Source organism: Pygoscelis adeliae, unplaced genomic scaffold (assembly GCF_000699105.1).
Source record: "Pygoscelis adeliae isolate BGI_AS28 unplaced genomic scaffold, ASM69910v1 Scaffold278, whole genome shotgun sequence".
NCBI lineage: Eukaryota > Metazoa > Chordata > Aves > Sphenisciformes > Spheniscidae > Pygoscelis > Pygoscelis adeliae.
In genome coordinates, this window is record NW_008825411.1 from 249,091 (window position 1) to 276,542 (window position 27,452).

The window sequence follows — 27,452 nt, forward strand, 5'->3', positions numbered from 1 at the left end:
GTTTGCTGTGCCACAGGGTGCTGTGGCAGAGGAAGCTGAACACGAGCTGCTGCCACAAGCCCAGCATCGCAGCCTGCTGCTGCCATACAACAGCTACCAGTTCAGGCGGGCTGTATTAGCTAGTGCCCGTGAAACCTCCGGCATAGCAGAGACCACCTTCTCGGTGGTCTTCCTCCCTCTTGAGGAAAGTAGTACAATGCAAAGAACACTTGCAGTGTTCTCAAATTTATGGGAAAATGCTTAGTGCCAGTTTTAAAAACTCACAGTAACAAGGGGAATACTGGCACACTAAAATATCCCATTGCACATGCCAGGCCATAAGAGAAGTTCTGGCTTTAACTAAAATTAGCAATGGTGAAAGGAAGTGAATCAAGCCCCCCCTACGTGCTGCATCTGCTGCTGAGGGGAAGGGCATAACCTCAAACCCAGCTATGTGCGAAACCTCCCACGGGGGCACAGGGAAGGTACACCATGGCTTTCCCGCTGCTTCGCATACTTTCGCCCACAAGGCTTTTGCAGCATTCTGGCCTCCGTGAACTTGCCCATGAAGTTACTGAACAGAAAAGTGACTCCTGCACTGAGGGAGAGAAGATGGATTTCAGTGCAGTAATTCTGTGGCAACATCTAGATCAAGACAGTGCTGTGGAAGAGGGGAAAAAAACCTTTTCTCTGTGTCCCGAAGACTTAGGAGTGAACAAGTAAGAAAAGCCAGACAGAGATGGAAGAGACAGCGAGGCTGGCAAATGTGCATGCATAAAAACCATTTCAGGCTGACGGCTGTACAAGGAGGAGTCTCAAGTACCCCCTCTTCCTTGAGGCACTTAACAACATGGCCCTGTATATTCAGGGAAATCACTGAGACAGTAAGGTGGAAAATGAGCTCTCTACTTCATCAAGTCAGGTATTTAGAAATCACTGTTAAATATGCAGATGTCTATCGCAAACTCATTTCTATTAAATTGTTTCAGTAATGGCATAATATTGTCATATGCAATTGAGGGCTGCATGCCTGAAAAAGTCACCCTTGTAATGCTTCACCAGTTTAAAAGAGGCACATACAAGGCAGGAGTGAATTAAAAGGCAGCATGGCACTATATTAATGCTTAGATTAAAGACAGCACAAGATGCTACATTAATTTGTGTTGCTAGTACCTGAAGTATTTCAATGATCTTCAGCTTTGTGTCCATTACCAGGATGTCCTCTTTCTCTGGTTCACTCTGCTTGACGTTACCCTCAGGAGCAGCAGCAAGCGGAGTCATGGGCAAGAACCCACCGCCTCTGAGCACCACCTGGGTCATCAGCTCACCGACTCCATGGATTGATCTCATCACATTGCTCCCTTCAGAGAGGTAGGTAAACAGGTAAGGTTATGATGGTGTAATGGGACTGCATTAACAGGGCAAGGACCCTCCACATCCTATGAAGAGAAATTGTCTCAACATTAAACAAGGCCAGGTGGACACCTAAATCCCTGAAGAGATGGAAGTCAACAGAAGCCCTGCAGTACTTTCAGAAACCCCCTGCCCTCTCCCTCTTTCATGGTAGGCATTGCTCAGCTGTACAGCCAAGCCACAGACAGAAAGGAGTAGAAGATTTCAAATCCACATTGACATTTTCAGATGAACTAGAAACTACCAAAGAATAATCTGTTCTGCCAATCATTTTTCAGCCTTACCTTTACTTTCCTCGCCTTTTGCCATCTTGGTAATAGGGAAGATGGTAGTGATGTGCACACAGTCTAATATAGCAAGGAGGATTTTGGTTAGTCTGAGGAGGTCACAGAAGTTGTAGAAACCAAAATATATCAGATTTCTGGCTAAGTTAACAACCTACCAAAATAATAATAAAAAGCCTGATTAATACTAAATATTTTGCTATCACAATCAAGTTGTCTTAACACAGTGAAAGATCAAGAACCTGGCTGTGAGTCACATTCTTATCATAATACCTCATAATTCCACAAGACTGTACAGTTCTGCATTTTACCAGAAAATTTTCTACTTGCCTACAAATACTGCAATGCCTGGAGTAACAGTCTGTACCTGCAATTGATATCCTATAGCTACAAAATCATACCATATTTGTCTCATTACAGAAAAGGTAAGATAGGTCAAGACTAGAGGGAATGTACAGATGCTTTTTGGTTTTATCTTACAAAAAGAAGTATCACACATCTAAAGCTTACTGCTACCAAGTTATAAAGTTTCCCCACAAGTCCTCCACATGCACTGCTTCAAGTTTCACACATAAGAATTTCACATATAGTGCAAATACTTAATGTAGTCCCATTATCTGAAGTATATTTCCTCCAATACTTTTCTTTTTAAAGAAATATCACACGTTTTGTTAAATTAATGGTTATTTAGGGAATACTACTGCATGGATTTGCTACATTTTATTTGCACAGATAGACTATATTAATAGGTCAGTAAGTCACAGGACAGTGTATTGTTCTCTTCCTGAGTAATACTGCAAGCTCTAGAGACTATCTGTACATGCAGACAGTGTTTAGTTTTCAAGGAAATTTATTCCAGTAAAGCTTGACTTTGCAATAACAGTGAGAGCACAAAAAGTAAACAGGGCTGCTGCAAATCTAAGACATAAGCTCACATTCATTAATTGTATTTCAAGAACTATCATTGCAAACTGTCACAAACTTCAGTGGAGTTGCGTGCACGAGGAGAAAGGACTACACTGGAAAGTAGGAGCCTGCTGAGGCTTAGCACTCACTAATTACTTGCCAGTCTACCTAGTGTTGAAAAAAGTACCAACATTCCACAAAAGAAAAAAAAAAGGATAAAATCAGAACTGGATAACTACCTCAAAAGTGAGCTTATTTTTCTCTTTATCAGAAAAAGGGAACCTCTGACACACCACATCTCTTAAATATTCCTCTACAAATTCCATTGTTTGTGCAAATCTCTCCTTAATTTCATCTTTGGAAGTTCCACTGCTATCATAGCTGAAGAGGAAAAAAAAACAACAAAAAACAAAACAGAACACAAAACTTAGCATGCAAATATACAGGGCGCTCTTCCCCCGATACAATTTTTCATTGGTTTGTCAAAATCTAAGAAAAGTTAAAAGCTGTTAAATAATTTATCCAAACAAGGGAGTCAAGAAGCTGACGCCATAATTTCCTGGCTTTTGCTGTTTTATCCCATACACTCATTTTGCACTATTTAAAAATGTCTGAGGAAAACAAAACAAGAGAATTTTGTCCCAATAAATAAAAAAAGAAACCCGTATGATTTTAGTGGAAACAATGACAAGCTATGTACAGCACACTAAGGCAAACAGACGTGGCCAAGAGATGCTGACTGTGGATGCTAATTTCTTCCAAATAAAAACAATATATATGCAAAGTAGACATTAATTTTTCTTAATACAAATTCTAGGTTTCTCAGCGTGTGCAGAGAGCATTCAAAAAAGACAGTCCCCACCCACTTTCCACTAACTACTTCTGTTCTCCTGTTTGATCACGTATCACTGTTTAGCCTCTGCCAGAGCTGAAGCCATTTGTTTTTCTATTTTGGCATTTAAAGTTGAATATGATCTACTGCATCTCGCTCAGCAAAGAAAACTAGGCTAGCAAGGAGAGAAGGGAGGGAAAAAGAAGAAACCACTAAACACCAGTACTAATACTGACAAGACTCAAAATCCTAACATTTAACACAAATTTTAAACGTTCATTTTCTCCAACCAAAAAATTGAGTTCTGAACAGTTGAAGTACTATAAATATCAAATTATTTGTACTATATAAAGAGTTAATACAAGTCTATGGTCAAGAAATTGTGTCTCCAGTCTAGCTGTGGTTTTGTATAGGGTTTTCACCACTGAATCAGAGTATTTTCCATTGGAGGTTAAGGAACATGACTGTGTCCCCAGCACATTACTTGTTTCAGCATCTTCCCTCTTGTTTTTGCTTTTAATTGCACAAGCTTCTATATGGACAATCTGCCCTGAAGAGTCTATACTCCAACCAAAGAAGGCAGGAGGAAAAAAATGAAATAGTCCTCCCTTGCTTTCCCTCCCCGGGGCTAGGTCACTCATCACATCACCCAAATCAGAGACAGACCATCACTGTGATCACTGCGTGTTTTGGAGACAAACCCCTACTGCCTCATAGCTTACACCACACACATACAGGAACGTTATTTTGTTCTCAGGGAGGTTCTCTCCAGCAAACGCTACAGGCAAATGAAACTACAGGGTTTGAATACATTATGGTTTGGTTTTGTTTGTTTGTTTTTTATTTTTAAACAGAAACAGTATAAATAATGCATGATTTTAGGATTGATCTGGTTCTGTTTTAAAAATCAAGAGTGATGTAATTTCCTTCCCCACACCATTCCAGCCAGTACTTACTCATCAATAGCAATTTCAGAAGGTATTTCAGACCACAGACGAGCATACTTCACTGGTGTTACTTGTTCTTGGGGGTCACGATCAACGTGCATATGAAGCATTAGCCGGCAGAAAGACGCTCTCAGATCATATGGCAAGTTTTCATCAGACATGCAACGGAGAATGAGGTCCACATCCAGCTGGCCAGATATTTCATTTATGGCTAAGTACTGTCGATCAAGGCACATTCTAGCAAAGAGGTTTAGTTGGTATCTTCAGGGAAAAAAACAAAACAAAACCATAAACAAACAGCTTACACTTTAATTTCCAGAAACGTCCACTGGGTATAGCACTGATATGCTCTTATATAGAATGAATCTTATATTTTCCAGTAATACAGCTATACTTATAATGGAAAGAATAAAGTACTTATCAAACACTAGTAGAAGGTAACATAGTGGAAAAAAAGAATAAAAGGAGTCATCATATTCTTCTGAGAGTTACATAGAACTAAGTAACGCTGTTTATGAAAGCTACAGAAGAATCCAAAGAACACTTAAGGCAACTCAGCCGAAATACTGTAGAAGACCAAACACTTCTCACTGATGCTGAAGCTGCAGTTGTTCACTGAGGCAACAATGTAGATAGACTACAGAACCATTAAAAATCAGGTACTGATTAAACAACTACTGAGCTCTGCTCCCTTCAGTCAAAGAATCAGTAGAGAAAACCTGAACTTAATTCCTAAGCTTTTCAGTCCATAAACTAAAACCAAGCAACTGGCATTTAAGGTGTGCACATTCAACAGACTGATAATTAGCCTTTAGTCAAAAAGCACACGTCCAACATTCATGAGTATTCATACAGGCTTGTGTTCAATAGTGTCAACTGTGAGGTTTCCTAAAGAAATGAACATTTAATTGAAAGCAGACTTCTTTTCACTCTCAGCACTCCTCATGGGAATTTTACCAAACCGTACCCTAAACCCTTGTTTTAAGCATGTTCACAAGTCTATAATGTAGGCTAAAAATAATTAACACTATCAATTCTACTTAAAAACAAGTGCAAGAAAATATTTTAAAAGCAGATACAATTTCTTAAAATATATACAAGAGGTCTCCTTTTGAGCTCAGCCCTCCAATAGGCTCAAATAAAAACATGTATTAGGAAGTCTACTGCAAGAACCATTTCAATGGAAGAGAATGGAAGAGATAATGCAAAATAAGATAGCTATTAAAAAATAAAAAATGTAGTTGTACTGTCTGCATGACCACAATCGAGTCCGTCAAACTACTCTCAGAAGTTTATAACCCAGACACAGGAATTTGGTTTGGGCTGAAACCTGATCTTACACTATGCCAAGAACTTGGTGTCTTGTCAAGTCATCTGGAAACATCGCTTCATGTCAGAAACTGCTAAAAGCATAGCTTAAGCCGTACAAAAGAGCACTGCACATTAATCAAACCAAACTTGTGGCATTTTCATAACTTCATGTATTGCCCTGCTGAGAACTACAGGACCACTAAAGGCTTTGAGCTTAGAGAGAAATTTAGAAGGCAAGGAGAGCAGCAGTGACTTCTTTAAAATCAAAAGCAAAGCCATCTGCATGCTGAAATGCTGCAAGCAGTTGTTCACCCCAACTACCATCTGAATACAGGTAAACTAAACGGTTAACATACAGGCTGTCTCATAACACCTACTTATCAGGAAACCAAGCAGAAATACAGGCATTAAGTGCTGTGCAAATTCAATGCACTCTAAGCCTCAACTATTTTTTTTTTTTAAATCAGTTTAAACTTGCTTATGCTGATAATTGGACTTCTCACCAGGAATAGCTTTGTGCTTTCAGCTCTCACTTCAAAGAGACTTCATCCTCACTCTAAGGGCTATTTTGTCCACAAAACCAGTATCCTTTCTCCCAAACCAACTACAGCCTATATACCAAAGGCTTCCCCACACAGCCTTGATGAACTTTACTAGCCAACTACTGCACATGCTGTTAACCTGTAGTAGCTGAGTACGTCCCGATCTTCCTTCTGCCCTTCCTTAGCATCCTGAGCCAACTCTCTGATACTCTTACTGCGGATTTCCTTGTTACTGTCTCTCCAGAACAACCACACTTCTTCCTCATCTTCTCCAACTTCCAAGGCATTTTCTCCACTTGACACTTCTTCAAACTCAAATCGAGAGAGGACCAGCCTGCCAGAAGGAAGTTAGATTAGATTACAAACTGCCAAGACCCATGCAGATCTTTTAGAACATTTCTTTTGAGACACTTGCTAAAAAAGACACTTGCTAAAGTGTTCTGGTGATATAGAAGTAACTAATTTTACGATCTCACCTGCATTCAGAAAACACAAATTTTATTCCTCAACTCTGCCAAGTAAAAGCAGAGTATCTTACTCTTTCAGCAGTAGCAGTTTACTACATAAAATCTTTGGGGTTTATTATTAAAAACATTAGGTTAGAATGAATTTAGCTTACAAGCTTTCTATTCAGCCTTAAAAAGACCAACATTTCAGCTCCATTCAATTGATGAAGATAAAGAAACAAGGAAGTTAAAGTCACATCTAACTGACTTTCAAAAACATCTTTATAGGAGAACTGGTTCAAAGATCTTTCAACAGACTAGGAAAGGATTTGGTAAACAAAAATATCTAAAGATCGATTAGTTCTGTATCCCATAAATGCCAACTGGATCAGAACTTCTTTCTGCTTACGTGGCGAAGTAACTAGAAACAAATCAGCTACTGAAACTAAAACGGCTTTGGGGGCTTCAGCAAAAAAAGATCATACATCTGAAAAAAAGACAAATTAAATACACAAGAGAACAAGTAAGTGATGTAGCAACTTTAAGTACTGGTGGAAATACAGTCTTTATGATTCCATGAAGAGAATCAACTGTGCAAGAACACTCTCATCCATTTGTGTTTTAAATACTACCTGACAAAGACCTGCTTCCTTTTTACAGTATTTTGACAATGATTATCTGTGCCCTATTCCACACATCGAATAAATCCATCTTTATGAAAGATAATTGGGATTTGGTGCCTGCTGTGATGCTTCAGCAACGGCAGGGCAATGCTGAGAGCTGGACACCAAAATCCTAACCGCAGAGGGAGAAAAGGGTGAGCAGAGATGCATCAGCTTCTGCTTTGCTGCAAGCTGAGCTCAGTGGGCCTGCACCCAAGAAGTGCTTGCTCACTTCAGACAGCTTATGGAGGAAAGCCTGAAGCCCAGAGAAGGATCAGGCCCACAGGATCCTGCACACCTTCCTGCGAAGTCTGTCTACTTTGATCAAACGTGAGATATCTGAAAGATTTCTCTGACTGCAGGACTGAGAATGCATACAGCAGGCATCTGCTGTCACCAATACCCATTTACTGCGTATTTGAAGAGGACCCCACACATACTTAACTGCTTTCTCTAGACGTGCCAGCAGTGCTCTCAGCTTTGAATCGCCTTCCTTCTGTTTCATGCTAGGAAAACCATCTTTAAAGGCATTAACTTACTTAGTTTCAATGAGAATGTCTGCATTTGCTGGATTCAGCACGGCTTTACAGATCAACTCCTGTGTCACTGGAATAGACTTGTTCATGGAAACGCACAGATCTGAGAGGTAATCCAAAAACCTGTTGGAAAATGCAAGCCAAAAGGGTATCAATCCTTGTTGAGATCTAGACTGAAGCAATCTACATTTCAGTAAGAAAACATTCAGAACTCCATTTTAACATTGCAGAGTGAGACTGTTGCCCGAGGGGGAAGTTATGGCAAGTGCCAAAAAAGAAGTGAACTAGCTGTGCTTCCTTACTAGCAAGTTGGCAGGTACAGATTTTTCTCAGAAGGCTAAGAGGAAAAGGGTAATCGTATACTCAAAAATGCAGATCTCACCTGGGCTCCCTATTTTTCCTCACGAGACTAACAAAAGTATCAATCTCGGCAGCTGTGATGTGCTTCTCCAAGAGCTTGCGATTGTTATGAAGCAGTGCTGTAATAGTGTCCTCGGCCAAGACATCGTAGCCAATTTGCTTCTGCATGAAGCCAAACTGCTTCGCAATGTATTCCTTCAAAACACAGAGGGAAGAAAGAAGGTAGTGTAATGAATTCTCAGAATTTAAAAAAATAACCAATAGCAGAAAACAGTAAGATGTTTGTCAATATCAACATCCCAAGAAGTGAACTGGATTAGATTCGAATTGTTGTTCTTCTGAGAGAAAGCAAGTGATGACAGATAACCTTAACCCCTCCCTCCCTCCCGGGCTAGACACCACCAACGCATTTATCCTTATCTGATATGAGTTTGGTTTTAATAAATGGCAACAAAAAAGGTACAGCCTTAATTCACAGGTTAACTTTCAATGAAGCTTGTAGTACACAAGAGTGAAGAAAGTCTTATAATTCACCTGGATTTGACAGTTAGCAATTCTGTTGTTTTCTAAAATTCCCCTTAGAACTGGTACTAATTATATTGCATATAGTCTCTGATAGAGATGAAAAATACCAGATAAGAGTAAACCTGAGCAATCCAAAAATTTTTTGCTGACTGTACGATCAGAGCACACCATAGCAGAGTTTAATGGGATGTAGCTTTTATTTTTTTGGAGCACAGGAACAATGTTAGTGCCATTGAAAGCTACAGACATAGTTCAAACCTGATTCTTTCTGTAATCCTGCTGAGAGTGTCTCAGCACTCTGTAGCAAAGCCGGCATATGTGTCTGAAGGGAGCATGACGCTGGTCTCCAAGCTCCTCCAACCGCAACATCGGGCCATCACCACTGTCTGTAAATGGTGCTTGCAACAACTTGAAAATCTACAGATTTATTAAAAAACAAAGATAAAATCCCATGAGACAATGCCTTCATCTGATTAAAATTAGGGTAAAAGCACTGTGTCAGCGTCTTCAAATTTCTAAAAGGTACATCAGAAATACACTATAGTTACCAAGTTTCCTGGCCATAGAGTAGCCTGGACAGAAGACGTCGTTGGTCACCTTTATTCAACACCATATTCTGTAATTTTTTCTTCTAGCAATGGTATGCCTACCGTCCACCACCAAGAGCCTGCTTAAAGCTAGAAACTCAAAGGATCTTTTGGTCCCAATAATTTGGCCAGGTTCTCTATTATTAGTTTCTCTTTTCTGACAACCTTCTTGTAGGCAGAGTTTAGAGAAAAATGCAGCCTACCTGCTTTAGAATATTCTGTTCTCTCATCAGCTTTTGCCGTTCTCTATTAGGTTTAGAAAATACCACTTCAAGGACATCTTGTCCAGAATTAGTTCCACCAGTAACAAAGTAGACCAAATCCTCCAACAATTTGGTAACAGATCTACAGAAAAGCCAGAAGTTGTTAATACAAGACTACAGATTCTATCTGTTCAAAGAACAATGCCAGTGTAAGTTTACATAGATTTCAAAATGCTACGTGAAAAAAGAACACCAATTAGAGACTGACTCAGACGCTGGATAAAGCACATAAGTTTGTACAGAACTTAAAATTAGGAACTAATGCTCCCTATTGCTGTAGCCTGACTGTCTAATAGCTAAACCATAGCAGCAGTATGACAACGGTATCACTTTAGGGCAACTGTACGCTCACCGAGTTCTATTTGGCAGTTCTTTAGATTGCCAAAAAAATAAAAATAAAAAAAATCAGGTGATAATCCCTCCCAAGGCCAAATAAAGACATTGGCTATAGAAGCACATGGGCCCGGGTTTTACATAGCCGACACTGCGCTCTTTTTGTGTGGCCATGTACTTTTCATGGACATTGTCAGAGGATTTGCAAGAAGTCATGTGTTCAGTCTTCACAAGATGGATTATAAATTCCCACACTCAATTTGCAAAGCCCATCAAGAAAGGTATGCTGTGGATTATTCCTCCAAGTTCACAACAACAGTTCTCATGCTCTCATTTCAGAGCAACACGGAGGGTTTGACAGAATAGGCTTGAAAACCTCCACTATGGACACATCAACAATAAAACCATCAACTTTTTTTTTTTTTTAAATCTAATCACGTAGGAAACAAAATCCCTCTCCTGAAGATAGCATACATAGATAAAATTTTCAAAGAAACAGTTACTGAGTAAAGGAAAAAACATTATCTGAACCAAATTCTTGCTTCCTTACCTTCTTTCATTCTGGGTTATTGTTCCCTTTTCCAACTTGCCAGCAATGGAACCTAAAACCTTACTTGCATCATTTGCAAAATCCAAGTCCCGAACCTCTGCAGGGGAAACTGGTACTATAGCAAAAGCTTCTTTGTCCTCTTTTACTGGAGAAGTACCAATCTGAAACCCAGAGAAGTTTTATCATCAAACCAAAGGCAGGAAACAAAGTAGTGACTCACCTACTCAGTGATAATAAAACAGAAGAAAAGCCACGCTCCACTTAGACAGTATGAGGCTACTGATGAAGTCAAATCATGAGAACAGTACCACTCTGTGCAAGCTCAAAGGTGTTCCTAAATCCAGAGAAACATCAGGAGAGATTGCACAATGTTGCTGTAAACAGTGGAAAAAATTCTCCTCATGATGACTGTCATACAGTAGAAATTGAACAGCGTAACTAGTAAACTACTATGAAAACCTAAGCTTTTAGATGAAACATTTTGCATAGGCACTACTCATTGCTGTTAAGCTGCTTGCTGTTTGACAAACCCAGCAGTCTCAAGGGACTGGAACTTCTCCTACCAACACCACTTGCATGAAAGTACAGGAATCAAAGGATGTGCTTACATAAAGTAACAGGACTTACTTTAAGCATCACAGGTTTCTCCTCTTCTTTATCAATAGGGATATTGGTACTATGAACCCAGGTGTTAGTGCAAAGGTGTCTAAGTCTGACATAAGAGTTCCTGAAAGAAAATCAAAAGTTTCAAAGCATGAGCCAGTCACCCAGACGGGAAATCTTCGCATTGTTCAAATTGCAAGATGTTGGCAGGAACAGGTGGGGAAAAAAAGTGTCATCTTTATCCATGCTGCATACCATAACAGGAATAAGACTCTTCTTTCCTTATTTCATTCTATAAATTCACCTTAAGAAGTCTTCTTATATAATGAAATAGATTCTGCTGTAAAACAGAACTACTTCTATATTTTGTTGCTGTAACTCAGCTGCTGCACAGTAACAAATGAAGCCTCTTCAAGTCCTCACATTTCCACATGCTACGGTGTATCTGAGTTGTCAGCTTTCTCCCTTACCTTTGTATTTTTCAGCCCATAACTCCCTGCTATCTATTTTATATTTTCTAAACTGAGAATTGACTCTTTGTATAGCTAGTCAATGTTGTACAAGCAGCAAAGGTCCATTAATACACCAGAACACGAGACTAGCACGCAACGATTTTCTCTAGCAGAAGTCCTATGGGGACAGCAGTTCCCAAACTTAGTTTTCTCAGGTATTTCCGGCAATGACACTATTTTGCATGTACCAGCTCTTTGATAAAAGATGTTAAGCCACAGTCAGATGAGCATCTTAGGCCAGGATAAGAAACAGTCTCTCAGCTGCAGTACAACCTCCTCTCTCCACACAACCATGACAGCCCAAAGGACAGAAGAGGCAGCCAGGACAGCTGCTTTTGGTGGCCATGTTAACTTCTGCTAATTTAAGAGTATCTGATGATTTAGAGAGTTGCTTAGATAAAGTAGATGGAATAAATATGCTGTGCTTTCTCAGTGGGAACAGACAGCAAAGAGCCTGCATGCAGACCATGTATCTTTGAAGGGTACAGCATCTTTTAAGTAGCAAGAGGTACCATATGAACAGCAAAGGACATGTAAACAATAGAAAATTAAGTGCTAAATACTTGATGTTACATCCTAGCTAACATAATACAGACAGGTCATGAGAGTGGCTTGAGAGGACGCCCAAGGCTTTTAGTCCCAGTTTGTTCACTGGGAAGTCACTTAATCTCAATTTTCCCATCAGTAAAATGGGGTTCTGTTACTTACAACTCAATTATAAAGTACTAAAGTGAAGCTTCAGGCACTTGCTAAGTATTTCTGTATTAATTTGAGGAAGAATCTTAATGCCAAAGGATAAAAAAAAACCATAGCAGGAGACAGCTTTACCTTAAAATAAAATAAAATAAAAAAAATCAAACTCCAAAGCAATCAGTTCTAACAGTACACTTAGCTGTACCTGGGGACAAGGCTATCTCCTCCTCGCAAGGTGGTAGGGTCCAGCTCAAATATGGAGGAGATATCATTTCCTTCAGGCACAGACACCAGAGAGTACGCCATCTTCTCCTGAGCACTGCGCAAGCCTCTTCTGGAGGCATCCTGCTCAGGGTCCAGCTGTGGAAGAAGTCCCATCACACACAGTCAGACCAAGCCCTCCAGACCCACCTGCCTAGTGTTAAATAGATGTGTCCTGTAATTTGCAGACATAACTCTGAACCACTCCAAGTACCAGTTAAGACAGCTGGGCTTTAGGACACTAGTAAAACTGAGAAGCAGCTGATCTTGCCAATCATTTCTTCGCATTCCCTGGTGTTAACTTCTGAGTATTTCTGGATCACAAACACAATAAATCCTAAACCACAGAGGTTATGTCTTTCAGACAGTGCCAGAAGAGACTCACCATCCACCCCAGCCATTCACCCCACAGCGCACTGGGAACTCTAAACTAGTTTCAGATGACCCACATCTGCCAAGATCCCCACCCCTGACACTACTGGCTTTTGAAATGTATTTGTTAGAATTATCATTCTAACAAAATAATTGTGTGAGCTGCAAATACAAAAATCAGCAATACTATGTACCAACAATCTTGCTGGGAAATAATCAACTTCAGCAGCAAAAACAGGACTCGCATCTATCAATCACAGACAAATGAAACAAAAGCTAATCAAGAAGTTAGCTGTCTTGCTGTTCACACTTTAGCTTATGATGCACTCGAACAAAATGACACACTACAAAGGACGTGGCATCAGGAGTATCTTTTTTTCCAAGGTGCTAGCAAATTACCAGCCTCCTTTAACAAAGATACTAACATCAAGTGAGTAAAACCCTGGATTTTGAGATGAAAGGACAAAAGGGTAGGAAAAAATAAAGGTAAACTAGGAAACAGCAACGACAACTTTCTCCAAAACCTTTCTTAGGGAACTACCAGGTATCACTAGTCAATAAAAAGGTTGCTAACTGTCTGACACAACACAGGAGCCAGCTGTCCAAGTATAAACATCTAAATCCTAGATGTAACATTCAAAGTGATCAAGCAACCAATTTATCAGCTTCTGTGTGACCTTGGCACCAGTGGAAGTAGGCACCCAAAGTAGTCAGCATTCAAGTACCTGTCTTTCAAAGTCCTGGTGTAAGGCATTGCAATCCTTAAACATACAGAAAAGGTATCTAACATTGCTTGTGCCTCAGGTTACTCTGTAGTTACCACATTTGTAGTCAATGAACTTAGCTGCAAAGTAGTGACATTTAAAGTCTGATTTTTGCACATGGGAACAGACAGTTAGCTGTATGGAACAGAAATACACAGTGGGAGTGTGCCTTCAAGAGAAGAAGCAACTATACACTGAATAGAGTCCATCTGGAGGCTTTACACCAGGAGAAATTCGCTCACTTGGAATGAATTCTCTGAGTTTCAGCTGTCTCCTTCATCCCCACAGTAAGGCAGCTGCTCTGTATTCACAATGTGTACTTCAGGAGACAATTGGTCAGTTACTGACACTGTGGCAAAGCTGAAAATGAGTAGTAAATCAGAAAGTAGGAAATGGGGCAATTTAGGGACAACTAAAACTTCAACCCCAAAGTTGACAAAAGCTGTCCCCTTTAATGTTGCAAGGGTACTAGGCATCTCACCCATGCCCATTTAAACCCCACTCTTGTACAGCTCACTGAGGTATAAGGAGAAAACAACAACAAAACACAGAGCCATGCTAAGAAACCTGCCATCTTGCAGACAGCTCACATTTGGATAAAGTTGGAGTTTGGATAAAGTTGGATAAAGCAGCCTACACCATCCTGTCACTAGTGAATGTTAAACGATGCAGAAAATTTGTGTCAGAAATGAATTATGTGCTCCGGATCCTATTCTTTACGGTCTATTTTTGCCACCTAGTGGTAAGGAGACAGAGTAGGGAAAAATCAGCACATCTCTCAAACCGGTGCATTACTGCACTTATTATCAGATGGAGACATTAGCGTAACACTAGTAGGATGGATGTCTACATAAAAGACCTCAACACCGATTAACTTCCAAAAAGCTAAGCCAACAAAACAGTTCAATGTTGGGTCTCCCCCTTCCCCAAACAATAGCTTTGTGGTTTGGTGTGGTGTGTTTTTTTTTCCCCCCTCATTTTCCAGTATGTTTACTGAAGTCAAGCTGTCAGAAGATCAGTGTTTGCTGCCAAATACCACCAAGAACTGATCAGGGTAACAGCTCAATAACTGGGGGCAAGGGTTAGCATTTTAATGGCCAGGCTATAACAACAAATCCTTTTAGGAGGAAAACTCCACCTCACAGGATTTGAAAGCATCGCAGTGCATTTTTAAAAATCAGAGGAGCAGTTCTTTTGCATATCCAAATAGGGCAAATCTTCCATAACACAGGATAAATGAAAAGCTGCATAAGCCTACAATCAAATTCAACTAAAAAAAATGTAATCCACAATAGAAAGCGCTGTTCCAGTTTTATCTGTTTCCAATTACTGAAGCAATGCTGTTTCCCTTTGACACCAAAGACAAGCTTCTATTAGTACAAGGCATCAGCACACCCAGCCTTTGACACAACAACATTTACTGAAAACACAGACTTGCTTTCACAGGAAAATCAGAAGACTGGCACTGAAATCATTCTCACCCTGCCATTCTTGCTCTCTAGACCCTTTATCCTGGCTTTCCTGTGACAAGCTAAAATGAGAGAGGGAATTCGTTTCTTGAACAAGGAGGTCAAACGACTGACTGGCACAGCACTACAACATCTCGTTAGGGACACTTGCCATCCGTTGTCACCTTGAGCAACTTGCTTTTTACACCTATTCAAGAGAGCGCTTCAAGGAAGCAAAGGTTTAAGAAATAGGAAGACAGAAAAAGAGATGCTACAAAGTGGGGAGGCGAGGGGGTCCATGTAACATACAAATTCGGTTCCAAGTGCATTGCTTTTCACTAAAGCCTAATCCAGTTTTCAATATCCACTCCTCTGGATAAGCCTTAAAAGCTTTCGGATCATTCTCAGTTTTTTAGTTTCTTCACTAGCAACAAAGCCTGGGCCATCTATGCCATGGCCAGGTAAATACCTGGGCCTGTGTCAAGCCCTCCTCAATTAGGGGCAAGATCATACTCTTGCCTATACTTACTGAGGATTGACACTCCAGGTCATCTTCCTCATAGTCAGGGTTTACCTGATGAAACAGAATCACAGGCACGTCAAAACTCTAACAGAGCTGGAAGTGGGAAACAACCTCAGCGTGGTCTAAACTTGTTTTGTAAAATATGCACTCTACTGCTACAGCACTACCAGGCATGCAGAACAAATATACTGTGCAAACTGATTCATTTCTAATTGGGCATCTGTCTGTCCATGAATTAAGCAGTTAAGTAGTCTGCAAACATGCAGAGAGATTTATCTTGTTCAGGATAATCACTAAAGGAGCAAGAGGGGTAGAGAGTTACCAAGTTTCAGTTGTTTTGGTTTTTTTTGTTTTTTTTTTTTTTTTTTTTTTTTTTAATCCCAAGTGGAATTTCCAACTAAAAATTACTGGCTTGGCAGAAATCTTTTAGAACAAACACTATTCTAACCATGGATCAGGTGAGCAATCTCCTCCGGTATATTTTTGCATGATATAAGACCGTATTTTTGTTTTGGCTGATTAGCAAACCCAAGATTTACTGGAAAAGCTCTATCACTACTGGAAAGGATTTACAAGTGTGCATGTGACAAAATGCTGCTGTTTTTCCAATCTGCTTATCAGAAGAATATAAAATGGGATATTTAATCTGGACTTTTCCCACTGAAGCTCTCAAGTCAATAGCATGGGCTGAGACAGCCCTTCTGCCCTGCTACGCGCTCTTACATCCAGGACAGCTTTTACTTAGAGGTTTGTGTATTGGCATGTTGACATATCTGTGCTTTAAGGTAAATAGAAGTAGTTTTAATAAACATTTACAAGTGTTAAGCAGCAAAACTCACAAAATTATAACCCTTAGACTTTTTAAATTTTTTTTTTTTTTTTAAATAAAATATGTCTTGAAATCTTATTTCAATGGGGGAAAGATGAACACTATGGAGAGAGAAAAATACTTGTTTTATGCATGGACAGTTAAGTGTTATCTGCAATTCTTACAAGACTGGTCTGAAGTCTAACTGCATTTTCATTTTACACTCAGGTCTACAATTCCTCTCAGAAATCAGTGATTCAAGAGAAAATAACAGTAGTTGAATTCATTTTTCCCCCCAATGGCTCTCAGCCACTTACAATTCATTCTTCTATTAATAAATTAATCTTGATTCTGCTGCCCACATGACAGGATATTATTTATTGCTTATTCTTTGCAGGAGAAGAGTTATTGCCTCTAGAATTCATACAAAAAGTGAAATAAGCTCAAGACTACCCCTGTACCGTGGTATTCTTTCAAGTCTCTTTCATCTTGTTTTCTATGTTTAGCCATCTACTTTTGTATTAATACCAAGGACCCAAACACCACTCTCCTCCCCTCCCCTCCGTCTATTTTTAGGGCAGGAAATGAAAGATTTTCAGAAGGTGTAAAAGGCAGAAAATACTGTGGAAGAAATGTCAGAGTTCCTAAGCAAGCCCAAATACCTACCTCTGCTGCTAGGTAGTGTCCAGTAGCAAGGTGTTTGAACCTGAAAAGGCTATTCCAGTACCCCGCGCCACCACGACAAGGATCATGCTGCACCACCTACAAGGAAAGGGAAACCACATTTACACCGTATGCCAGTGATCTCCCTTTCAACCACAGCATTTACCGCATTTCATATACAGGTGGGAGGAAACAGAACGAGGAGCTCCAGAAAAGATGAAACAACCTTTCATATGTGAACAACACACAGCATAGTAAATACTTTGAGCAGGCTACAATTAGTTCACCTCAACAGTTTACAAACATTGATTTTCTGCTCATTGTCAAGTGACAATATCTGTTTGCAAAGTCACTGACCACGGCTAGTACTCCACTGGAGTCTGGTGGGTGATGGCAGAAAGATTATGGTGCAAGTTGGCAGAGAAGTAATTAAAGAAGGTGCTCTAGATGTGCATGTGTTGCTAAGTCCTGAAACAAACTTCCTGAAGAGATGCAACAGCTACTTTAACTTTTTGGTATAATTAATTTTTGACCTTCTGAAAGTAGGTGAGGGAAGACACCCGAAAATGTTTCAAATGCAAGGGTCTTGTATAGAAGAATATGACGACTGTCATATTTGCTCTCTAACTTCTCTGCCGTAAGCCAAACCTCCAACATCACATGATCTGTTACCTCATATCAGCCACTCTGTGGGTGCACCCACTTCCTTAGGGAAAACTCAGCACAGCTGAGTTGTGCCTTTTGGGGAAGGACTATCTTACCTCTGCCTCGCATCTACCACCAGGTAACTGCATACACACGGACAGTTACTACAGAAGCTACTGATGTGTTGTAACATGTCAAAGTAACATCAATTATAGGTGGGCTTTCAATTCAAATAGGGGAAAAGCTGTATATCAAAGCAGATACTTCTGGAAAGATAATATGAAAAACACCTATCCACCATTACAATTAATTTTATGATTCTCGCATGCAGTTTGCACAGCAAACATTTAAAGTCATGAAATGACTCTGATAATACCAATAGATTGAGGCTATTTTAAGAAGCCAGTGATGGCCAAGGTGATAGTCACTCTTTTTAAAAGCCAAGAAAAAGAAAAGTCCAGGCAAGCAACGTACAGAGACTAGCAAAGGGTTGCAATCCCCTGTCAAATGAGGATATGCATAATCACATTATTCCACAGCAAAAATAGGAGTGTTCGGTACACTCAGCAGGACAGTTGAAATTATTAACTGGTGTGAAGCTTTAGTGACTGGTAAGAAAATTACTTGATAGATGCTTCTCTGTCCCCTTTTTCTGAATTGTCAAGAGCCTGAATTTGAGAGCTATCTGCTGCAGCATTAGAGATCAGAACTCCATTTTGGTTTTGCACAGAAAGCACAGTAAGTAAAGGAATTTTAAGACTAAGCTTCTAACTCCAGGAGGACTTTTACCTAAAAAAAGAAATCCAGGTACACTGTTTTTAAACAGAAACAGTTAATTGCTCCTACAAAGCCACCCCCAGCCTGGGTTACAATTCTTACCTCTACTTCCCACAGGGCTTTTGAACTGGTTGCAGACGTGGCCGACTGCCTCCCTGTCGTTCTCAGGAAGACATGCTGCTTCTTCCTGTGCTCATCGCAAGTCAGAAACTTCTCCTGTTCTGCATGAAACAGTCTCACCACATCCCCCTGTCAAAGCCCAGACAGCATGATCAATAGAGGCATTACCCATCAGTGAACAAGTTACGAGCAAGTAGAATTTTTAAGTCTTACCCCTTTGAGAATATCATCTTTGTTGTCGCTCCATTTCATGAAGAGGACTATTTTCCAGCTTGTATTGCAATTCACAGAGTTGACCTAAAAGGAGAACTAAAACCATTAGTCCCACTGTCTTGTGCCTGCACAAGATACTGCCACGAAGTACTGCTTTGCCATTTAGACAATTTGCAACAGAACACTGCAGTCCCTGTTGCATTACTCTAGAGAAGGAAAACCCTTTCTGCATTTACTCCAGAACAAGTAACTACAGAACTGACTTGCTAGGAAGTCACTTGCTACCCACCACCATGCCACAACTTTTTGATTTTTAAGAAAAGTTTTATTTTTAGCCAGTCAAGCAGAAGAGACCAAACTCAAACCTCTGTCCAGTGCCCAACAGATAAGAGGAAAGTCTGATAGCTATATTAAGCTGCTGATTAACAAGATAACCACAATGCCACAGGTACCAACCAACTTACTGATAACCTGATTTTCGTAAAACGCAAGTCCTAGCAGCTTAGCTGAAGGATAGAGAGGTTTGTACAGTTGCTCCAGCTGTGTCAGTTTGCCCTTACCTCATTGCATCCTGGATTATCCACAAGCTGATGACTACTGGCGTGGAGAGGCTGGCCAGCGTTGACAGGATTCAGGACTACTTTGTCTCCAATGACAACCTGTAGGTAAGTGCAGCATCAGACAAACCTGCAGCCTGAGAAAGCTCTTTTTCTTTCTTTTTTTAATGGGAGTGACAGGAGGAAATCACCTTCTTGCAGTTTGGAGAGATGCTAGTCTGAGTATGAAAACCAGGATTCTGTTTGCTTTAGAATTTAGCTCATCGTACTCAGTCATTCAGGCAGAAAAAAAACCCCTACACTATTGGACTCGGAGGCTTGCAGAAGAAACGCAGACTGCAATTCTGGTAACTAACCTATCTGCTGCTTTCCATGAAGTTGTTTCACTGGTTAACATTTAACAAATAATTCCCATAGCAAAAAGTCAGCCAAAAATCCTCCTCCTCCAAGACGCGCTTTCATCTGTAATATCAGATTCTTGACCAGGCTGGCATACGACTCAAGACAAATGCACTTTAGTATGGACAGTAAAGGTCCTGTTCTTCCCTTCTTCTAGGGCAAAGTCTTACTTAAACTAAAAACCAAAAAGCCTTTTCTGTATTGAAGAGAACTGTTCTTAGTGATAAAGTGTCTGAGAATTGGTGCGATTTAAAAGAGCTTAATGGCCACTAAGACTGTGCTTTGGCTTTACCATGTGCGTGTCCGTAGAAAAGGACCAGTCACATCAAAACGTATGGGGCTACTCTACAGGATAAATTATTCCCATTTGATAAAGGCCGCTGTGTTTAGGTGCCAAATATATACCTGGACTATACCACAGAGCACACTGGAGCTTATTACCTCATGGTTTTAGGCAGATAGCATACCCAGGTGACTCAGATTTGTAAAAAAGAGATTAAGAGATTAAAATGGTAATGCATTTAATTCAGAACCAATTATTTTCCAGGTTTCCCATGAACAGGACCATTTAACCTCATTACCACCTCATTCCTCATATACAAAATGATGATGAATTTTGATTTCAAACTGACAACATTGAAAACCAAGATGCTAATTATCTGTTCCAAATCTACTGAAGAAACTCAACATTTCCTACCATTTTGAATTGGACGGGAATTGTGAAAGGCTAGCGTAATTAGGTTCCTTATTCCCACCAACGTTAAAGCATTCCACGTTTCCAAAATACAAGTTACCATAGCAATTTTCCTCCCCCTCATGACAGCATAGGAAAAAGGTTGTTCCTGCAACATCACACACAAAGATCTGTGCATTTCATTAATTGCAAGACAGGCCTCCTGAAACGAGCTTTGCCAAGCTGTGCACAAAGCAAGCATATACGTGAAGATATTCCTCTCAGCACTTACGCTGTCTCCAATGGAACGCAGTTTGTAGAAGGGCTGTATGTAGAACCAGGAACCTTCATTTCCAGCTTCATCCAAGGTCACCCTCATAGCATTCTTCTCTAGTAGAGCTGGAAGCCTCTTATTTACTGTTAAGTATTTGTTACTTTTTAAGTGAAGCAGCTAGAATAAGAATTAGAGTTCAGTTCTAAGAATGTTCATTTTTCCTCCCCTCAATAAATAGCGAGTGTGCATAAGATAACCACAGTATTATACAGGAATTAAAATAAAAACTAAATTATATAAAAATATTGATGAATTCAGGCACAATTTCACTTACACTTCTTTCAGTATATATACAGTCCTGCAGCACAAAACATCTTCAGCTAATCCAGCGGTCCCTTCTCCAGCAAACGATAAACACTCAGAAATGCTCTTGTCACTTTACAACAGTCTGTACAATAACCCAGGGTCAAAAGTTGTAAAATGCTGGGGACTAAGTGGTTTTCCCTGGTAAGAAGGGGGTGGTGAGAAGTAAAGCTGCTCTTATCTTGCTTTGCTCTGTCTGATTTAACAGAAATCGTGACTACTTCTTTGAAGACTCCCTTCAGAAAACTCCCATTCTTCAATCCTCTGCTGTGTACCACCTCACAGGCTGCACACCGTCGGCATGAGTATCTAAGCTGCAACACGTCATACTCCAGCTCCCGATCTACCCAGCTCCAACTGTTGTTAAATATCCCGTAAATTTAGCAGACAGGTACTTTTGTACAGAAAGCGCTCTTTCATGCCTTTTGACTACCTTAAATAGTGGTTACTCGCAGAAAATTTGGGAGCTATGGGAAAATATGGGCAAAAACTTAGCACTGCTCTTAACAGTGTTGATGTTTGTAGTCCAATCAAAAACGGATATTGGTATTTTTCTTTCATCATTAGAAGCAGATTATTTTTTTTGCCTCAAACACATAGGCCAATAGCGTACTTAATTCAGCCAAGGCAGGGACTTACCTGCCCTTCCTCCATCAGCTTGCTCCAAATCCTGCAGTTGCTTTAAAGGGCAGCCAACCAATTTCTCCTTGCAACAAGAAAGCCCAGTCTGCCTGTGCTCCTAGCCACCCCCTCTCTTGGCTGGTATTACGTCAGCAGAATAAAATAAAAACCATTTGTAGAGGAATTTCTTAACCTAAGGCTCAGGTAACTATCCCTACTTCTGAAGTGCTGAGGCACTCTACCTAGCAGCAGTAGGTCTGCTTTGGTTCCAGGGTGAGCCCGCACCTGCTGCTTGTTATAGTCCCCATTTATTAAAGAGCTGTCTTTTTTAATTATGCAATTATTGTACTTCCCATTTTTATTGGGTTTGATGCTTTTTTCCCCCCATTCCCTGGGACCTAGTCCTTTGCTTCAATGGACTGCGATTACTTCTATGGCTTGATTTTCCTTCTCTGTGTCAGTGTACTATTTGATGTGTCAACATTTGATTGTGAGAGACCATATTTGGCATTGCACAGTGCCTGTGACATCTTCCAAATGGCCAGCTCTAATGAAGGCTCTAAGAAGTATTTCTGAAGAAAGCGATCACATGGTGACCTCAAAAAAGCACAATTAACCCATAATAAAAAAAAGTGACTCCATCATAGCCATATGCCCAGCTCTTGCTTCACAGGATCCCACTTCAGGACACTGTCACACCCCGCAAAGCTACAGACTCTTGTCCATGAATTCCAGAAATTTAAAGTCACACTGAGCAGGGGAGTTTGAGCACAGTCCTATACAGCTTGCAAAGATGTTCACAGCCTACCTGGATAACATTGCCGTACTGGATGACTGTTCCCAGCAGCTTTCTGTTTTCAGTTTCATTCTGTTTCTTTTCCAAATCTGCCGCATGCTGAAATTAAAGGAGAACAATTCAGCTGCTGACTGTTTTATAAAAAGTGTGGCCAAATACTCAAGGTTCTTTAAGAGTATTTCAAAGAACTGGAAAAACAATGAGCATCTGAAACAGCGCAATTTCCTTTTTCCAACTTCCAACAGCATCACTTCCGACTCCCTCTTTCAGTTGTTTAGGAAGACAGACAGACACCATTTAAGCAATCTGAAATTTGGGTAGAATTTGACAAAATTTTGGAATAAAACAGGAGATGAAAAACTCAGACAAGATAGAAAACAAGCCATGAGAAGACAACACCACACCTATGGAGGAAAGGTGAAAAGCGATGGGTAACAACTCAAGCCAGAAGTCTATATTACTTTCTGCTGTCTTCTATAAAAATTGAAATAAAAGGACCTCAACTTTGGATCTTTATTTTACTTCGCCAGCATAGGCCCCAACTTTTCCACAGCCTGCCTTTTTATGATGACTCTAATCACCTTCACCATGCAGCAGGATTATTTAGAAGTCGTTTACAAGTGTCCACTGCAGCTCTGAATACGTGAGTTCCCAACCTCCCAGCAGCACGGAGTTCATACTTTGTGAGGCTGAAGGATACTCTGCGCTACATTAGAGACCGGCCATGAAAATACAGCTGGGCATTTCTCTATCACACTAATATGGTATTAAAAAGGAAAGCCCTTGCAAAACTGAATGATCATAGGGATACATTGTTCTATTTAATAATTTATAATTAGTCTCTTGCACTTTGTTTTAAAAGAAATGAGCTATTTTGCCCAGGCCGTTTTTAAACCATTTCATTTGTTAAAGAAATTCTCTCTTACATTACATGAAAGACTACTTTTTCATTAAAAAAAAAATATATCTGTATTTGCTTTAACCAATATCTGGTGGTAGAGAGTAATTTAAAACTAGACTTTTTTGGAGGCTAAGCATCAATGTTTATGGTTTGGTTCTCAGATCTCAAGGACTATAGTAGGTCCAGTTTTCTCCTAGAGGAGAAAAAAGTGCCCCCATTTCCTAACTGTAGTAAGGTAAAGTAGTAATAACACAGGACAAAGCTTAGCTACTGCAAAGGAAGAGCTATCTGTATACTGTTGTAAGATTTCAGCACCTTCAGCTTACACAAAATGTGCTATTTTTAGAAGTTGTGCTAGGTATGATAGCTGGCTTTTGCTCCAGGAGAACTTGGATTACAGCTGCTCATTCAAATTCAAAAATACATTCAGAAATACAATGCAGCATAGATTTCTCTTTATTTTTGAAATACAACTTTTACACAACTTGATTTCAAAGTATTCTGTCGAGAAAGGATTTCTTCAAGATGCTCGGGGCCTCTCAACTATCAATGGCAATCATGAAGACAGGACTTCTCTGCCTACACTGGATTGGGTGCCACATTTATTATAAATAAAATAGTGTATTCTGTGAAAATAGGATTAAGGCTTTGGATGCATTTCAAAAGCACACACCAAAACTGACAATCATTCAAGAAGAAAGAATCATTTTCTCTGGCCACTAGATGTCAGCTTCTCAACCAGCACTGATTCTTGATACCAAAGACAGACAAGTGTCCCAGATTTGAAATCCCTTAAATGGCATTAACTTAAAATAACCTGACCTCAGCATGGAGCGCTCCACAGCAGACAAATTCCACCAGCAGACAAACAGAAGCCAAAAAAGGCAAGTGATGATGAATACATCTTGCATCATCAATTTTGTTAGAAATTATATGCACTGATAAAGAAATCTAATCATAGGCAGAGCAAATAAATGTATGCACATGTTTCAGGGCATAGCCCCCCCCAATACACATCATGCAAAACGCAGGGTTTTAGTGTATTTCATGTGCCAACAAATGGAAAAGATGACACATGTACCCATATGACTGGCAGAAAAGTAAGTTTTGATATGAGTGATGTACATGGGACCAAATCACTTTAAAGCCACGCATCAGTCCCAAGTCACTGAAGACCTGATTTGGCACATGCTACATAAAGGATTAGCCTTAATGTCAGAGTGATGCATGTTAAATAACCTCCAATAAAACTGTAAAGTACTCAAATCCCTTCACCAAATCAAGCAAGCAGTTCATGCATGGTGGGACATTTCTGTACAAACATCACTCAGCTGGGGCTAAATACTGGAAAAATCTAATCCTGTCTTTCCATAGGGACCCCCGCACAAAATGGTAAAGTGTCAGACTAACAGGAACAGGTCCCAAACACCTGACCTGGAATGTACCGTGGAAAGAGAAGACAACTTTAAATGACATTGTAATCCGGGCAATTACACAGTATTTTTCTTCTACATGACACGGTATTTAGACCATACTTTCTCTTAAAATCGGTGAACTCACACACATAACCTGCGGGCATAAACTCTCCCCTTCCCTTGTACACCAGAAAAACCAAACCCAGAATCCCCCACTACTTAAAGCTTGCTGGCACGATCTACTTCTTTTATCATCATTAACGGGGCAGGAGGAATGCAGCACAAATGAGAGACCTTTGTGCTACAGCCAGTACCAAAACAGCTTTCTCCTTGCCAAGTTAATACTTCTAGGTTATAAAATCATGTTTTCAGAAGCAAAATGAGTCAAACAGCCTTTGTGAAACGCAGGAGCAAGGCAGCCATATGGCAATCAGCAAATGACACTCTCCTACAGGGCCATTTTGTATTTCAGTCTACAATGAGCTTAATATAGGCTTAAAGAAACTAAAAATATTTAGAATTGTAATTTTGACATGAAGTACTCTAGCTATGTAATTTTAACATAAACATGGAGTTTATTTAACTCTAAAGTCAACAGATGGTATTTAAGTTAAGTTGGCTTTTTTTTATATAGGAACTCTAAAAACAGCAATCAATTGCGTTACTGGGTTTTCAACTGCTGAATGTCAACATTTTACCCAGAAAATACTAAATACTGCAAGCTAATAAGGAAGGAGAGGCTATCTGGCCTTATAATTACTCATAATTACCCATCAATCTTTACATGTATCAACAGCAGCTATGTTTGTTTGAGGCATCCCAATAGATTTATCAGACCAGTAGCTCAGATGGTATCTACCAGTACAGTTAACGCCCGTGACTTCCCACGTCGAGATGCAATGCCTGAGAATCCTCTACTCTGTGTAGTTGTTTGAAGGGTCACATTTTTATGCTGTTACCACCCAAAATGCCCACGTAGAACGCTACTACGAGTTAGCACAGGTTAACGGCAAAAGCTTAAATGGCTACCATGATTCTAACCTAGTATCATACATACCGATATTGGGACACACAGACCTTGAACAGCATGTTGTCATAAATCAGAGGATGTTTAAAGAGTTAGATCTCAGTGAATGTCTCAAAAGGAGTCTTGTATACTGATTTCTAAACACTTTCTTGGTGTCTCCGGGTTAACTGTGTCAAGTTGATCGGAAATACTTATTTAAAGCAGTATGGATGAGAGTGTTGATGAACAACAGCAGCCCAAACATGAATACTTACGTGCAGTTTATTGAGTAGCACGGCATCTGTTGTGCTGTTAGCTCCTGGCTTTGCTGCTTTCCAGAACTGCTTTTGAGCAGAGTACCGGTTCATCGGACATAGTTTGAACAGGCAATCTATAAAAACAGACAAAATAAGCAGAGAGATTTCTTCAACCATTTGTAATTATCTGGATTTTTGCTGCTAACATTGTCCAAATATTCCAGCAGCAAGGAAAGGTTTATAAACAAATTCCAAAAAGCTCTTGATCAGACAAATGCTTTTTTGAGCAACAGGAATGTTGCCCCATGAATGATAAAAATTAACTGTTGCTGCCAAACATGTGATGCAAGACCAGAAAATTTATAACTTGTCCCAGTCAAAAACGCTACCATACTAAAATGGTAACACGTTTCAATGCTTTCCCAGGCAAACAGATCCATTTGACACACAACTTTTTGTTTTTCTACTTTAGCAGGTACGCTACTTCAAGCAATTAATGTTAGGTTGGGTGGTTTTGGTTTGGGGTTTTTTGTTGTTGTTTGTTCAGTTTTTAAATCAAGTCCCTTCTATTGTTAGGGAAAATGAGGCACAAAGAATTGGAGAAACTTGCCTAATAAAGTAGCAGCAGCATAAAATACCCCCAAACAATAGCATGCACAACCACAGACATTCAAAGCATAGTTCCAGGTAACAGCAAACCCCTCGGGGTGTCGGGTTCTTTACCCAGTCCATTGACACTGTTTATTTAACATTCTGCCTGGCAAACGCCAGGAATTACAGCTCATTAGTCTTACTAAAAATACATTTTTATATTAAAGAGATGCTAACTTATCAGTAATAAAACCAAATTAGTTGCGTTTACTATTTTTCCTCTTCTCTGTTGCTAAGCAACTGAACACGCAAAAAAAAAAAAAATTAAGCTATTCAAAGACAGTGCCTAAAGTAGCAGCTTAGAAGTTTAAACAAAGTGCCAAAAAAGCCAGAAGGCTGTTCCCAGTGCCTCTTTGGCAATGGCATGGATGTAAGACTCCAGGCTTCTAATTCACATGGTATTTCTCAAGGCTCCTGGTGTATTCTTACAGGCAAGCACTGCGATTTGGGAAGCAGCAAGCTGAGGAGAGACCTACCTGGGGGTTTTATCTTTGCTGTCTGAAAAGCACAGCTGCTTATGGGCTACCTTGCTAATAGACACATTGGATGCATGTCAACCAAAAAGGGAAAAGCCCCACTTTGAAGACGAGTTATTTCAGCTCTGCCAGAGGTTAAAGGTGCTGAAGGGGCTGAGCCCCGCTAGAGACAGACCTTGGCAATT

At 40.0% G+C, this 27,452-nt stretch overlaps 1 protein-coding gene across 1 annotated transcript in view; it reads right to left on the reverse strand.

The window, feature by feature from the left end:
* Positions 1-27,452, reverse strand: part of ITPR1 (inositol 1,4,5-trisphosphate receptor, type 1) — a 166,336-nt gene that overhangs the window by 103,786 nt on the left and 35,098 nt on the right. The window contains exons 3-22 of the mRNA XM_009330621.1: positions 26,159-26,274; positions 22,574-22,660; positions 20,800-20,958; positions 19,439-19,537; positions 18,879-18,962; positions 18,648-18,794; positions 17,127-17,222; positions 15,659-15,703; positions 12,490-12,644; positions 11,104-11,203; positions 10,477-10,637; positions 9,534-9,675; positions 9,002-9,160; positions 8,241-8,413; positions 7,862-7,981; positions 6,354-6,548; positions 4,371-4,622; positions 2,822-2,963; positions 1,677-1,830; positions 1,153-1,340 (exon numbers count right to left, since the gene is read on the reverse strand). Coding sequence (XP_009328896.1) covers positions 1,153-1,340; positions 1,677-1,830; positions 2,822-2,963; positions 4,371-4,622; positions 6,354-6,548; positions 7,862-7,981; positions 8,241-8,413; positions 9,002-9,160; positions 9,534-9,675; positions 10,477-10,637; positions 11,104-11,203; positions 12,490-12,644; positions 15,659-15,703; positions 17,127-17,222; positions 18,648-18,794; positions 18,879-18,962; positions 19,439-19,537; positions 20,800-20,958; positions 22,574-22,660; positions 26,159-26,274 — 2,774 coding nt within the window. The remainder of the gene's footprint in view (positions 1-1,152; positions 1,341-1,676; positions 1,831-2,821; positions 2,964-4,370; positions 4,623-6,353; positions 6,549-7,861; positions 7,982-8,240; positions 8,414-9,001; positions 9,161-9,533; positions 9,676-10,476; positions 10,638-11,103; positions 11,204-12,489; positions 12,645-15,658; positions 15,704-17,126; positions 17,223-18,647; positions 18,795-18,878; positions 18,963-19,438; positions 19,538-20,799; positions 20,959-22,573; positions 22,661-26,158; positions 26,275-27,452) is intronic.